The sequence below is a fragment of the Jatropha curcas genome, chromosome 4, assembly GCF_041381405.1.
Source record: "Jatropha curcas cultivar XTBG-Jc1 chromosome 4, XTBG_Jcur_1.0, whole genome shotgun sequence".
NCBI classification, from domain to species: Eukaryota; Viridiplantae; Streptophyta; class Magnoliopsida; order Malpighiales; family Euphorbiaceae; genus Jatropha; species Jatropha curcas.
The window spans coordinates 2874703-2890589 of NC_143154.1; the positions used below are offsets into that span (position 1 = coordinate 2874703).

General features: G+C 28.1%; 1 protein-coding gene across 2 annotated transcripts; it reads right to left on the reverse strand.

Moving 5' to 3' along the window:
- Positions 1-5: 5 nt before the first annotated feature.
- LOC105628500 (PHAF1 protein At3g51130) lies at positions 6-6428 on the reverse strand. Of its 2 annotated transcripts, none has more exons than XM_012209921.4 (15): positions 6116-6428; positions 5903-5985; positions 5287-5361; positions 5111-5178; positions 4911-5016; positions 4756-4816; positions 4498-4664; positions 4208-4270; positions 3266-3313; positions 2869-2982; positions 2592-2682; positions 2434-2483; positions 1750-1863; positions 1519-1581; positions 6-195 (listed from the first exon to the last, which is right to left on the reverse strand). In XM_012209921.4, exons 1-14 carry the CDS (start codon positions 6228-6230, stop codon positions 1534-1536), a joined length of 1203 nt encoding a protein of 400 aa, XP_012065311.1. In that variant the 5' UTR covers positions 6231-6428; the 3' UTR covers positions 6-195; positions 1519-1533. The 2 variants fall into 2 exon arrangements, with proteins under 2 accessions (XP_012065311.1, XP_012065317.1); XM_012209927.4 differs by having other exon boundaries at positions 1750-1854; positions 6116-6427.
- Positions 6429-15887: the final 9459 nt, after the last annotated feature.

Below are 15887 nucleotides of genomic sequence, written 5' to 3' on the forward strand. Positions count from 1 at the left end.
ACCAATAATTTGAATAAGTGTATTAAGAATTGCAGGAGTGAATAATAGTTATATTTACAAATGAACCATACAGAAGGATGCAGTTATTTACAATTCAAACGTTGTTTCCCACATGACAAATGTTATAACTTAGTTCTGTTTTCTGCTAAATTGACTGTACAATCCACCCATTCCAAGCAAGCGGTAGCATCCATGCTATGGCAACCAAACAAAAAAGGAAATCAGAACACAGCACACCACCATTAAAGCCAACAAATAGCAACCCTAGTGCAAATATAGAAGTTGAAGCTGTGACTTTATTTTCAATTCCTATTTGCTATTTCAACAAAACAAAATTTTACTGCTTCGAAAAACCACAACAACAACAACAACAAAAAAAAAAAAAAAAAAAAAAAAGGTATGGACGCTATGTAATTTACCTCACTATCTCTACTAATTTACAACGTGATGGTGTTATGCAAAGCCTTTATTATATTTTATAGCCTATCCTATAACTATCGAAAGGCTGAATATATTTATTTACAATAAAGTTTGCAAATTGTTATAATTGCACCCCATTTTTATTTTTATATTTTTTTTACTATTGCACCCTAATTCAATAATTTGGTTGCAATTGTACCTCACAGTCAAAGTTGCAAAAACAATAATAATATTTTTTTTTTTGTCAGAATAAAATAAATAAATTTTTTAACTTTTTTTTCCTAGTTTCTCTCTTCTCCACCACCATCATGGTAGCCAATATCTCACACAAAGATCCCTTAAGAATTCAACAACTATCGGTGGTAATGGAAAACATAAATGGAAAATCTTTCTACCACCACTGTAATTCGAATCCTAAACCTACTCACCACCTATACTCTGTTTGTTACAAATGAATTGAAACTAAGAAATTGTTTATAAATGAGTTTTAGGTAGATTCATTTGTAAATGAATTTTTCATATTTGTTATATTTAGTTTAAAACAATAATTCAATTAAATTTGCATGATCATGTTTTGAATAAATTCAAAATTGAAAATTCATTTACTTTTATTTCCAAAAATGCCCTTGACATAATTATTCTAGAAGACTAGAAGAAGGATGAATAGTTTTGTGATAAAATTTTTATGAAAGCCTTTCATTTGCTTCTCTTGATAGAAGTTGAATAGCAACATTAAACTAAAATTTAAGTTGTTTAATTTTGTGGAATCCATTTGAAAATTCATTTGAAAATTCCACATATTTTGGTAAAATTTAGTCTCACTATATTCACTTCCATAAAATTGAATTCGTAAAATTAAAATCTCTATGTTTTTCATTCCAAACACACAAATTTGGATTTATAAATAAATTTCACAAAATTTGAGGGATGCAATTATAATAATTGTCTACTTTGGCGTAAATAAATATTATTAAGCCTTATTAAAATGAGGTCACCCAAATCTAACCGCATTTAATCAGATTTGGTAATACAGAATTCTTTTTTTTTTTTTTTTTTCCCCTCCTACATAAATTGATTTTTACAAGCAGTTAAACGTACCAGAAAAGAAAAGGATCATGACTGAAAGAGAGTTACAGTTGCGATATAACCATTTTTCATCACCTGTTAAACATCAAAGAATATATTTGTTAGCAAGAGCAATGCAACAGGACTTGCACCCACGGCTATTACACATAAGTTGCAAAGTTGAAAATTTTGTTTTTTTGACTAACAATAGCTCAACTTTCATCCTCAAAAACAATATTGATATAAAGTTATCTAATGACTCACCTCAAAGGCAATATTCTGGTAACCATATACAAATGTGGATCCAAAAGGATTACTTGTTGAACCCTGAGTTTGGATAGCTGCTCGGCCACAGTCACCAAGGATTTCCTGAAGTGACTAATAATTCTTTAGTTATAACAACCCTTCTTAAGGACAAAAGCAAAATTTCTAATGCCAATATTTCGAGAAGGAAAGATGAGGGAACATAAAACTAAAGAATCTAACTAAATGCAAGTATGCTTGCTACTTGAATATGTTCATGAGATTCTAAAATCATAAAGAAGAAACTAAGTTTAAAATCAAAGCATCAGAATAGGAAGAAAAACAGAAGTATATATCCTGAAAGTCATAACAAAAGGAGTGAATTAATTTAAAAGGTTGATTGTGAATCCAAAGGAACAGAAAAAGACATTAAAAGGAAAAGCCCTAAAGAAGCAAAAAAGGTTGAAAGTATATGGAACAAAAATGAATAATTTACAACATGCCTCTAAACAGCAAAACAGTGTTCAAAGATAAAAAGCTACCCCTACATAATCATTGATATACTGCCAATAAATTTCTGATTGATATAGGTAGATTTTTATTTATTTATGTTTTTTGGAAAATTGCGTATCCAAAAAAAAACTTATATATAAGAAAAAAGGAATTCCAAATTAAAATTGAAACAAGCAGTTTGAAAATTTGTACCTTAACTTGATCCCATTTTGTGCTTGGCGTAATATGTTTCGAGTTATTCACTTCAGTAAATACCCACAAGCAAGACATAAAAATATTTTATTAGTTTCCCCATTAAAAGTGCGAACCAAAGCCCTCTAAAAAATGGGTGGGAAAGGCACAGTCAGAACCTTGAATAATAAAGTTGCATTTTATATACGAATTAAAATCTGCATGACCAGGATAGTTGGTGTGTAAAACAAACTTCTTGATCTTATGAGTCTGTAAACAAAAACATGGTCATAAGTGTACCACTGGAAAGACATTTCTAAACATAGTATCAGGATAAAAACCATTCCGAACAACATGCCATGCTCCAAAACCACAAAGAGAAAGAGGTAAGAATGGAGGAGGAGAGGGAAGAAAGAGAGGGGAGGAAGGGATGAAGAGGAATTAATAGTTTAATACCTGTCCATCAAATAAGATATCCAGACCACGAGTGAAATAATTATAAAAGTAATCTCCACAAAGGGTCGTCCGTGGACGAGGATCAGAAGAAGAGTGAATGACCATTTGATCAACCTGTACAGCTAACGAAATCAATATATGCCAACTAGTTGTATTCATGAATCTATAAACAATCTAGCAATTGGAACAAAAATAAGCAAAAGATGCCTTCGTATTTGGCATCCTTTCAATTGAAATGAGTTCATCATCCATCCATAGAATCACAGTCAATATCCACCACCAGTAATACTGCTTAATAGGTCAAGTCCTACAATATCTAATCAGTAGTAAGTCCTAATTTTTCCCAAAATAAATAGCTTATAACAGAATCAAGACACATTTAGCAACTTTAAATTACCTGCTTCTGATGAATACCACAAGGGCGGCCTAATTCAGTCCAAATATCCTGCACTTAAAAGAAGAAGGACATTTAAAATTCTAAATTATTCCTGAAACTTTTGAGGGTGTAGTAAAAAAATTCAGCAAGTTATACATTCAATAAACTTTAGAGAATGTTTTTAACAGCTTATTACTAAATCATTGAATGCAATTTGAATAACTTTATCTCAAAGTTTACATTTAACTGTAAAATTGATGATTTGAGATCATTGATATCAAACTAAATGTCAAATTAATAAATTATAATTTAGCTGACAAGATAATCAATCAAATTGGTTTAATGAATTCCTTTTAAAATGAAATATTTGTTCCTAAATCTGTGACAAACACATGCATACATGCTTTGAAACACACATTCATATTAGGATTAGATAAAGGGATAAGAAAATTTATCACAATGAATAATAAAATAAATTTTGATTCGCATTCAAAACAATAAGGTAAAAAAAGTAAATTCATGTAAAGCATGGGCTTTATTGTATATGAATTGAAATTGACATGTTATAATTGTAATTGTTTTATATCTTTTTATGTCAAGAAATCAAATATATACAAATTGACATATGCATATTCATGAAAGAGAGAAAAAAAAAATTGGCTTCACAAAATATATATAAAAAAAAAAAAAAAACTACATACATACATTTTATGGATAGACCCACCGAGGTGATTGCATGATTTTTGGGGTTCACAAATGCACATGGGAGAAATCATGAGTGGTACATTATCTCTAAATTTCTGTTAACCCTAATTAAGAACTACATGATGCCAGGCAAATTGAAAGCATCATGAATGAGTAAAGTACATACCAAGTTCAGGCTGTTCCAGGGAAAAGTTTAGAAGAACTATACAAGTTAACAATTTAACATTGGTGCTAAACCACATACAAACAAACACTTACCTGTGGTGATGATCCAAAAGGAATATGTTGCCCCCCAGTAGAGAAGTACAACTCTTCACCAAGCTGCAGACATCAATGTGGAATTAAAAACAGATCCAAGAGAAAAATTAAGAGGAAAAAAGTTTTAACCTCTTAAGATTAAGAACACAGAGCCATATCTACATGATATTAGATACTGATAGAAAAACTGTTAAGTAGGTAGCCATTCACGAGCGAGAACTGATCAACTGATTAACTAGACAACTTAATATAAAAGAATAATGCCCAAGCTGATTAAAAAAATATCACACCTTAACATGCACCTCTTCCATGTACAGGCTTCCAGCAGCCAATGGAGGAGCAGAAGCCTTATCCATTAAGGACCCAACACCAACTTTTTTGTCTGTAGAACTATCATATATGGAAACACGGCATGTTACTGGTGTGGTACCATCTGGAAACTCCAGTGGCAGTTCCGCTACCAGAAAAATAGAAATAGTTAAAGTAGAAAATTACTAAAAAAAAAAAAAGTACATGTTCAAGTGAAAATATATGATATATCACAATACCTTCTCCATCGTGGCAGCAATCTGTATATTGGCTAGGAATAGGAAAAGCGAAGGACAGGCCCTATACAATACAGACATCAAAACAAAAACCACAATAAACAGTGTGTCTTCCAAGAGATGAAAAATTCCGACTGTAAAGTTTTCCATGGACATACCGGGTAGAACAGAGTATACACTCCTCTATCTTTGTCATAAATTCCAGGAAAAGTTGGACCAAAAAGTGCATATACTGCTACAAAGGTAGCTAGAGTGGATGGTCCCCTAAATGTTACAATAATATCAAACAATTATATACGCATAAACGGAGAACAAAAATATTTTGTAAAAGAAAAAAAAGGTTAAGAACAAATAATACCCAATAAGAGAAGTGGCATATCGCATTTGAAGCCGTTTGACATCAAAAATTTCAATCAAGCGTAGTCTCTAACAGAATAGAAAGTTTAGAGTATGGGCAACAAAACAGGTCAAATATTAGACATTATAAGTTATCAAGCAAAAGAAACCACCCAAAAAAAGAAAAGGAAATCACACCTGGGACCAAGGATCAAATCTAAGATGGAAACCATGATCTGGAAAGCTAATGACAATATCAAGCTTAAGTGGTTCCTGCATGTAACAGTCTCAGTAACAAGTATTGTAATGTTGCAGAAACAAATACCAAATACCAAATACCTCAAAAACAAACAGGGGACAGTAAATATAATACATTACGTTGGAAACAAGTGAAAAATAAGAGACTTAGGAGTAAGTTCATGAAGAATTAGTTATTATAAGGCGTAAGGATTTATAATGAAAATTGTCTCTTCCCTTATCAACCTCTGTTATATCTCCCTCTTCTCCGCCTTCTACCCCCCCCCCCCCTACTATCAATTCTCTTCCCTTACCCATTTTCCTTCAACTTTTAGTTTGTCAATCTGTCATAAACTCCCTGGGAATTGTCCCAAACATCATAGTCGCCTCTGAAAACACAATTCTTAATTCTGCAAATATCAAAATCTATTTCTCTTCTTATCATTCGCAAATCACCTACCAAAGTAGAAACTCAATTCTACTCGCAACATTTGGTATCATATCATAAATTAAAAAATTTAAACAAAATTATCAGATCCAAAACTTAAAAAGTTCACAAAATAATAACAATTCGAACCTCATCATAGTACTTCACATGAACGACGTCGTAAATGTTCGGCTGCTGCTCAATTTGGGCAAACGCTTCACATATCGGCATACCTGAAAACAAAGGAAAGAAAAAATCAATCCAACTTTCTACCGAGCCAAACAGAATAACATTCGGATCAAAAATAATTCAGTAAACAGATGCTGTTTAATTGGACGCAAGAGAGAGAAAGAATGAAATTACCGAGAGTGAAAGGGCCGATACCAAGTCCAGGGCGGAGATCAAGAACGATAGCTCCCATGGCGGTCCCTTCACACCGTCGACGAGGCCGCTGCGGCTGCTGTTGGTGCTGCAACATTTTGAATTTGTGCAGTCTATGTTTGTTTTGTATTTCGGTATATTATTATCTCCGTTACTTTCGCGATAGAAATTCTCGATTAGGCGTTGGATCGGTTTTTATACCAATCATCTACTCCTCTGTTGTCCTAAAAAGCTTGTTGTCGTTTAGTACACGAAATGTCAAGATCATCGTGGCAACTCAACTGGAGGGTACTTTTAAAATGCATAACTCGAACTCCATCCATTCCGAACTCATTTATAATTACGTGACTTCGTTTCAAAATCCAAATTCGTTTAGATACCATTTAATATTGAAAATTTTTTTATTTTTCATTTTAAAAATAAAAATTAATTGAAAATTATAAAATTAAATATATAATATTAACTTAACAAAAAAATAATATAACATTAATTATAATTAAAAGCTTAAATATAAAATTTTTTTGTAAACAATAATTATTTTAAATATTAATTAAAAGAGTAGTAATAAATAGCGTATATCGGAATTTTTAACTAGATAGACCCATCAAAAATCAAACTAGAGATCACAGAGCATTCTTACCGGTAGAGGATCATTTGCAATATGCATTTATCATTTATAAATTAGATCATTAAAAAGTTAATTGGATCATATTAAATTCGGGCAAGATTTTTGAATTTGGGTCTAACCCAGGCCCAATTTTATTGTGTCCTCCAACAATATGTATACATATATACTTTTTTAGAAAACGTTAATATCTTTTTTCCTCAAAAAAATTAATATATTTTAATTTTAGACTATTTTTCTCTGAACATGCCTACATACTATTTATACTCATTTTATATTTTCATTAATTAATTTATTATTAAAAGTTTATCTAAATTTAAAGAATTATAGTGATATATTCAAAAAAAAAAAAAAAGAAATTATGGAAAATTGGTGATGAAACGGTATTCTTTTAAATTTTTAATATTGAGATCCTATTGCAAGTCTTGATTATAATAGAATTCTCCAAAAAACCATTCGTTAGATTATAAAGTGTATCAATTATCATAAATACTCCTTGTTTCAAAGTTATAGTTAGGCATGGCCAAATTACGGTTCCGGGAACCGGAACCGTCGGTTCGAACCGGCCCGGAACCGTAACCGGAACCGGTGAGAACCGGAACCGGGACGAACCGGAACCGAAACCGGAAAAATCCGGTTCGGTTCCGGTTCCTGCAAATGAGGAACCAGAACCGGCGGTTCCAGAGAACCGGTCGGAACCGGACTGGAACCGGCGGTTCTCCGGCCGGTTAGAACCGGCGGTTCTAGCCGTTGTAACTGTCAGATTTTTGATTTTTTTTTTTTGTGAAATGTCTTAATTACCCCTCCCAACAGCCATAAACGGCTATATAACGGCTAGTTTTAAGGATATTTTTGGAAAAATGAATTTTTGGATTTATTATAAATACCTCATTTTATTTACAAATTCATTACAAAAAAATCTCAACTCTCTCTACTTACTCTCTCTACAATATACTACACTCTCTACTTACTCTCTCTACAATATACTACACTCTACTCTATATTATTCATTTATTCTTCTCTACTCTACAATATCTCTTATTAAGTAATTATTCTCTCTAATTTTTTTATTCAATTTTCCAAATTATATTTTATTATCATATAATGGCAAGTGGAGGAAACTCAAATTCGGGTAAGGGCAAGGGAAAAATTGGAGAATCATCTATCCCTACAAACGACATCTATGATATGATTCCCGACCAATTTAATTTTGAAGGTTTTCCAAATGAAAATTTGGATATTCCAACTCAAGAATCCGAATTTAATGAGCAATTTCAAGAAGATGAAGAGCAAGAGCAAGAGCAACGAGCAAAAATTGTTAGAAGAGCAAGACAAAGTTCCGACATATTCTCCATTCATTTCACAAAAAAATTCAAAGGTGAGAAAATGTACGATGTAATTTGCAATTATTGTGGAAAATCTTATAAATTTAAACAAGCGGGCGGCTATGGATCATTTTGGAAGCATTTGGAGGCAAAACATCCAACAAAAATAGGAGTTGATCGGTCTCAACAACAAATTTCCGGGTACGCTTCTAACCTTTCTTTATTTAAATATTCTGATAAAATACAAAAAGAAGAATTAGCAAAAATGATTTCTATGGAACATTTATCTTTTAGTTTTGGTGAAAAATTAGGTTTTAATAATTATTGTCAAAAAGCTTTAAATCCTTGTGCTAAAAGAGTACCAAGAAATACTGTAAAACGAACTATTATTTCTTTATATAACAAAGGAAAAAAAGAGTTAGAACTTTTATTTTCTCAATTGAAAATTCGTGTTTCAATTTGTTGTGATGTTTGGAGTGATCATTAGCAAATGCATTCTTATATGGGTATTACATGTCATTGGATTGATGATGATTGGAAAATTCAAAAAAGAATTATTGGTTTTCGTGTTTTTAATGATAAACATACTGCAATTAATATTTATAGAGTAATTGTTTCAATTTTAGATGAATATAGGTTGACAAAAAAAATTTTTTCTATTTCATTTGATAATGCTTCTGCAAATACTAGATCAATTATTGAACTTAAAAAAATTTGTGAACCAAATATTGGTGGTAAATTTTTTCATATAAGATGTGCATGCCATGTTTTAAATTTATGTGTACAAGATGGTTTGAAAATTCTTGATTCTTTTATTTCTCCAATTAAAAAAGCTATTTCATATTTATGGACACATCCCCAAGTGATGAAAAGTTGGGCTAAATTTTGTAAAGAAAATAATAAAAGACCAAAACGTTTTCCAAGGGATGTCCCAACTCGTTGGAATTCAACATATGAATTACTAAACGAGTCTTTTTCTTATAAAGAATTATTATGTTTTTTTGTTACTAATAATATTGAGGATATTAATTTATATCCACAAAATTGGGAGATTTGTGCAAAAATTTTAGATATTTTAAAAATTTTTAATGATGCTACCTATAAATTTAGTGGAGTTTATTATCCCACATCTAATTTATTTTTACCTATGTGTATTAATATTGTTACTGCACTACAAGAATTTCAAAATGATGATTTATTAAAAGATTGTATTTTTTCAATGAAAAAAAATGGTTATCTTATTTTAAAAATATACCACCTCTTTATCTTGTTGCTATTGTATTTGATCCTAGATGTAGAATGGATATTTTATGTGATTATTTGACTATTTATTATGACGTATTAAATCTTGATGTAGAAGATAATGTTAATATAAATGTACTAGTGCATGAAGTTAAACAAAATATTATGCAATTATATAATGAATTTGTTCAAGTTTCTAGTTCATCTACCTCTATTTCTACTTCTTCTCAATCTAATATTCCACAATTTTCAACACAAAGGGTAAGTGGTGTTGATGTTGCTCAACAAGTTTTATTGCAAAGATAAAAAAGAACAAGGGAATCCAGTTCTATTTCTGAATTTGACAATTATCTAACAACTTCTTTTGAGTTTGGTGATAATTATGCAGATGCAGATTTTCCAATTTTAGATTGGTGGAGTCATCACGCAAATACTTTTCCAATTCTTTCTTTACTTGCAAAACAAATTTTAGCAGCTCCGGTCTCCACTGTTGCGGTTGAACAAGCTTTTAGTCAAGGAGGTAACATACTTGATGAAACACGATCTCGTATGACACCCGATTCATTAGAAGCACAAGCGTGCGTGGATGATTGGACCAAAGCCGAACTAAGAGCCCAAGAAAATCCAAAAGAAAATGAAGATTTATTTGATTTATACGATGGGTCCTCAACGGGAACATCAACCGGTGGTGCAAATAGCGATTAAGGTAAAAAGGGGTGAAATTGATATAAGGTAAGTAAGAACTACGTGGGCTTTGATTCCTCTAAACCCCAAGAGGATACGTAGGCAACTTAATTTTTTTTAAACAAAAAAAAAAATTAAGTTCAAGCCCATTTTTTTTTTTAATTTTGTTCAAACTTAAAAAAAAAAAATTCAGTTCAAAATTTTTTTTAAAAAAATCATTATGTTCAACACTCAACAATTCAAGTCTTTAAAAAAATAAATTTAATTGAAGTATTTTTTAATTTTTTAGGTGTATTTTTTAATTTTTTATGTTCAAATAATTTTTTTTAAACCGATCTTCAAAATTTAAAATTTTTTAGGTGTATTTTTAAATTTTTCATGTTCAAATAATTTTTTTTTTAACCGGTCTTCATATTTTAAAATTTTTTAACTGTATTTTTTAATTTTTTATGTTCACATAAAATTTTTTTTTAAACCGGTATCCAAAATTTAAAATTTAAAATTATGCGATTCGCCGGAAAACCAATCGGAACCGTCGGTTTTGTAATCAGATCGGAACTGAAACCGGAACCGGAACCGAACGGTTCGGAATCGGAACCGGAATCGGACCATTTCGGTTCGGTTCCGGTTCCAGCTTTTCTGGAACCGGAACCACCGGTTCCGGAACCGTGGCCATGCCTAGTTATAGTGCTGTGAACTTAGTTACGTTTGAACCAATCAACGTTAAAAGATTAGTACCATGAATTAACTAATTTGTCAAATCATATAAATGCATAGGAATTCCATACTATTAGAGCTAGAAGAAGCAGGCTGAGCATTTAATTCCTCAACCAATACTATTAATAATAAGATCTTTAATTGCAATTATTTTAAGAGAGATGTGAAAACTGTCAATTAATTCCTTAAAAAAAAAAAAAAAAAAAAGAAAAACACTTCAATGCTGTTTTGATGGAATTCAAAGTTTCGATTTTTTTAATACAAGTTAATTTGAATTCACATTTTGAGAATTTGATTTTTAAATTTTAACTATTTTTTGGATTAATTCAATTCGAATTTATGTTTTAAAGGTTTTTTTATCCTTATCTCTCTCCTAATCAAAAATATTTAAAATTTACAATTAAATATTATAAATATTTTTTAAGATAGTTTTTTAATTGGCTATCACTAAGACTATTTTAATATATTTTAAATTGTAGTAAAATCAAAATAGAAAATCTCATTATTTATTTCATTTACACTTTTACAGATAGATAAATATAGAGATCACAAATCAGCCAAATCAACGGTAAAAATGAGAGTTTTACTTCCCTATCAACTAGGGTTTTTTTATTTCATTGAGAATAATTCTAATTGCAATTACCAAAAAAAAACATATAAATAAACAATAATTAATAGTATTTCAACTAATAGCCATTAATCATAAAGTAGAATTATCGATAATTGGTATCATCTACTTTAAACTAAACGAATCAAACATGGATGCTAAAAAAAACACGTACATTGCACGTTGTTATTACTTATTGTTTATATTTATTTACTTATTTATAATATTAAGTAATATAGTATCAAAATTGGAATATTAATTTATTTCCATATGAAAGAACAAAAACAAATAGCAAATAGTGCAAAATAAATTGAATGATCTATTACTAATATCATTAATTTATATTATTATACATATGTTTTTTAAATAATTATGTTTAGCAAAGTTGATTTGTGTAGATACCATGATTTTCCAGCTAAATCCATCTCTGAAGCTATTATATTTTTATTTTTGTGATTTTATAGTGATTTTTTGATTACCTTTTGATCCTTTTGCCCTTCTGTAAACAAATAGAAAATAATAAAAATTTATATGAAAATAAAAAAAAAAAACGTAAAATAACAAAACTGATGAAAAGGAACTAAGAAAAAACTTTATTTAAAAAATATTAAAAATCAAGAATAAATAAAGGAAAAATACTTTTAAATATCTCATAGAATAAATGTCAAATTATAAATTATTTTTAAATATTATTTTTAGCAGTATCTTTTATTAACAAAAGCAAACATAGTTTTTTTCTAAAATTAAGACTGATAGTAAAATTATTTTTTTAAAAAAATTGATTTATAAAATAGAAAAAATAAAAATTCATAATACAATTGCGAACAAATTTTAAAGTTTAGGTTTTATTTTTCTTAAAGTTATTAAAATATTTCATTTTTGATAATTAATATAATTAATTGAAGAGACACACGGTAATTGTATGGAACGTAAATTACTTAAAACATAAAGTTAGTTCATTAAAAATAAAAATAAAAATGTAAAAGAAATATAGATTTACAAAATATCCTAAAAAAAAAGAAATATAGTAAACATAAGAGACTTAAGAAAATTAGAATTATCTAGATATCTTTATTTTAAAATAAATTTTAAAAAATGTAAAATTTTCAAATGCCTCTGTCAATTTATATTTATTTTAAAAGAAAAAAATTGAAGTTAAAAATTTAAAATTTTGAAAGATCTCAATAAATAAATAAATAAATAAATATATATATATATAGAGTCCGGAAAATAAAAAAAAAATTTATAAAGCCGACGTGGCACTCCCATGTTTGAGTATTACTCTTTCTCTTTTTTTTTTTATAAATTTTTTAAATTTTAATAATTTTTGAGCTTTTCTATTTTCATATCTATATATACTTATATCTAAAATCTAAAACTTTGAATAATTAATACTTTAACATTTTTAAATTATTAAATTTAAAACTGTAAAACTTTTGAAGTTTTGAATTTAGAATTTCAAAACTTTTGAATTTTTTTTTTATCAATATACCTGTATATATACACCTCTTTGAACCATTATTTTCACAATGGTTTTTTTTATATATATTTTTGTTGTTTCTTTTAATTATTTTGTTTTCAATTTTGTTTTTCAAATTTTGATTAGCAAAAGAATAATAATAACAACTGCAATCCATATATGTCACCGCATCTTTTTTTTTTTTCAATTATGTTAACGTTAATTTAATTATGTGGTCTCTTCTTTCCTTTTTTTCTTTTTCAGAATTTTTTAACTTTATGAAATGATATGTGTGCAAAAAGAAATGGATATAGAGGCAAAGATAAGAGCAGAAAAATGATCGATATCAATTAAATTTCATTATTTCAATAATTTATTTTTTATCTTTGTAGAGTTAGTTGTATGATGTTGAGTATGTTTATTAGGAGTTTTTTTCAATTTGTTTGTATAGTTTTTATGTTTATGAATGAAAGGTCATTTTTTATTTATTATTATTGTTACTATTATTTTGCTCTTTCTTAAATTTAATAAATACATTTAAAATAACAAAGAGAGCCAATAAGATAACATCTGATAAATTAAAAATAAATACATTTAATAAATTAAAACGTTGAGAAACCTAATATTCTTATCATTTTAATTTTATTATCTAAATATTAGAAAATTATATATAATGATTATATTTTAAAATTATTATTTATTTACGATAATTATCTATATTTATATTCAATTTTGAAATTTCTTATTAGATCATTTAAGATATTTTTTAAGTTTAAAAATTAGAACTTATTTAAAATAATTATCTATATTGATAATTGAATTTTTTTTTTGTTAAGTTTTAGATTCGACTATTTAATTTTTTTCCATCTATTTATAATAATTTTATATTTTTATATCTATATATCTTTACTACTATCTTTACGCTTATTTGTGAAAATTTCGGATATATTTATATATAACGTGTTTACTCTATTTAGTTTATTTATTTATCTTTTATAATATTTTTATTTGCTTCTTTTTATTTCTCTGGAGTTGGATGATTTAAATATGTACAATAAAAAAGCAACCTTTAATACAATGTGCGATAATAAAATAATAATCCGCTCAATGTGCAGACTTTCACCTGGTTATATAAAATATTAAACCATTCACAAATTGATGTAGAAAAGCTTACCTCTTGTAGTCCACTTTTACTTTTAAGATTCTAGCACTCCACTTTCACAAATTGATGTAAAATCCACCTAAACTTCAAGTTTTCTTCTCTCTAAATATCAAATTAGCCCAAAATCTTGAATCCAAATCCAAGATGAGTGGAAGAAGATAATTAGAGTTTGCTCATGAAATTTAAATACTTTCAGTTTTTATATTTTTTAACTTATATCACTAGTATGTTGTTCTTCCTTCTTCACTAAATTACTACCAGAATTCATCGTCATGTGTTCTTAAAGATTTTCTTTTCTTATAACAAGTAACAAAAGAGTTGGAAGAAAAGCAAAATTATGTAGAGAAGCAGTAAACAACATGAATTTTAATAATTTTCAACTTGATATGTCGTTAGCATGACTTTTTGGAAATAATTTTCAACTTTTAATAAGTATTTAATTGTTTTAATTTACAAGTTGAAGTGTTCAATAAAATAAATTTGAAAATTAAAATGTTAAATATATATAATTTTATAAATTGAAGTGTTTGTTGGATCAAAGTAAAAATTGAGGGTGCCACAAGGTCAAAGTAACAAAGTTCAAGGGTCAATTTATGTCCGTTCTATAATACTTGTCACATTTGAGAAAAATGTTTATTCTAAAATATTTATTACATCTGTAGTTTCAAAGAGTAATAAATATTATTTTTCCATATTTATGATAAATTAAAAAAAATATAATAAATTTATTTAAAATTTTATTATAACTTGACAAATTTAATAATTTGTTTAAAAAATAAAAAATTTTAAATGTAACAAATATTATCGTAAAGATGTAAAAGTAATATCTTTCACTGTTATAACAAAGTCAACATAACATCTTAATTAGACACATGTAGAGTTAGGTGCCAAAATAAATGTTAATAAGTTGACACTTGTATAATTAGGTGTCATAAATACCGAAACAAATGATAGAAAGTGGAGACATCAAAATCCACTAACCAATATGGTTTTTCGTGTTTCCAAAATAATCCAAAATTTTGGTTTTCCGTATTCAATTGAGTACTCCAAATTTATATCTCATATAAATTAAAATCCAATTACAAATCTTAATATTCGATTATATTTCAGAACATACCAGTAACCCTATTAATTAATAATTAATTATTAAAATAATATTTATTTGATTCAAGAAGTCGTCTACGTGTGATTCATGACTAATTAGCAATGGAAATATAATATCAACACTTCAATATTATGAGAAATGCTTTCTCGCTAAAGGATTATCCCAAATCTCCTTTAATCCCATAAGTTGTAGGTAACGCTTAGCATAACATGCTACAACTACCTAATTAATAAAATATTTAATGAGATATTATTTTGAACGGAAGATCATAATAATACACTAAATCTCTTTGTTACAAGATCCCGATCTAGCTAGGGCCACCGTTTGATTTCAAACCCTAACGACTTGGATATTATTGACCTCATTTAGCTTCTAATTCTCGATTTCTATTAGGAACTCTTTTTTAATGAATTGTATTTACTATCGTAACCAGAAACTTCTTTATCAAGAATAATTAGATAACATAGAATTTCATACTGAGACTCACTATTTCTATAATCATCAGTATATCATACTGAGCATGAAAAATGTAGAGAGGTGATAGTCTTCCAGACAAGTTCTGCCTAACAAAGTATCCTGTGACCATGAGCTATTTAAAGTAATTGTATTAGAGAATCTGTCATTCATATTCACACCATCCTGTGAATAGATTCTCTAACAATCTATTTAAGGACTTGATATATATAATGTAATAGACACATTTATTAAATATATAAAATCATATTGCCATAAAAAAGGAAAATGTTTACAAATACCCATTGAGATATGGCTTTAGGGAATAACCTAACACTAACATATATTTTTATATTTGAAAATCATTTTTAAAAG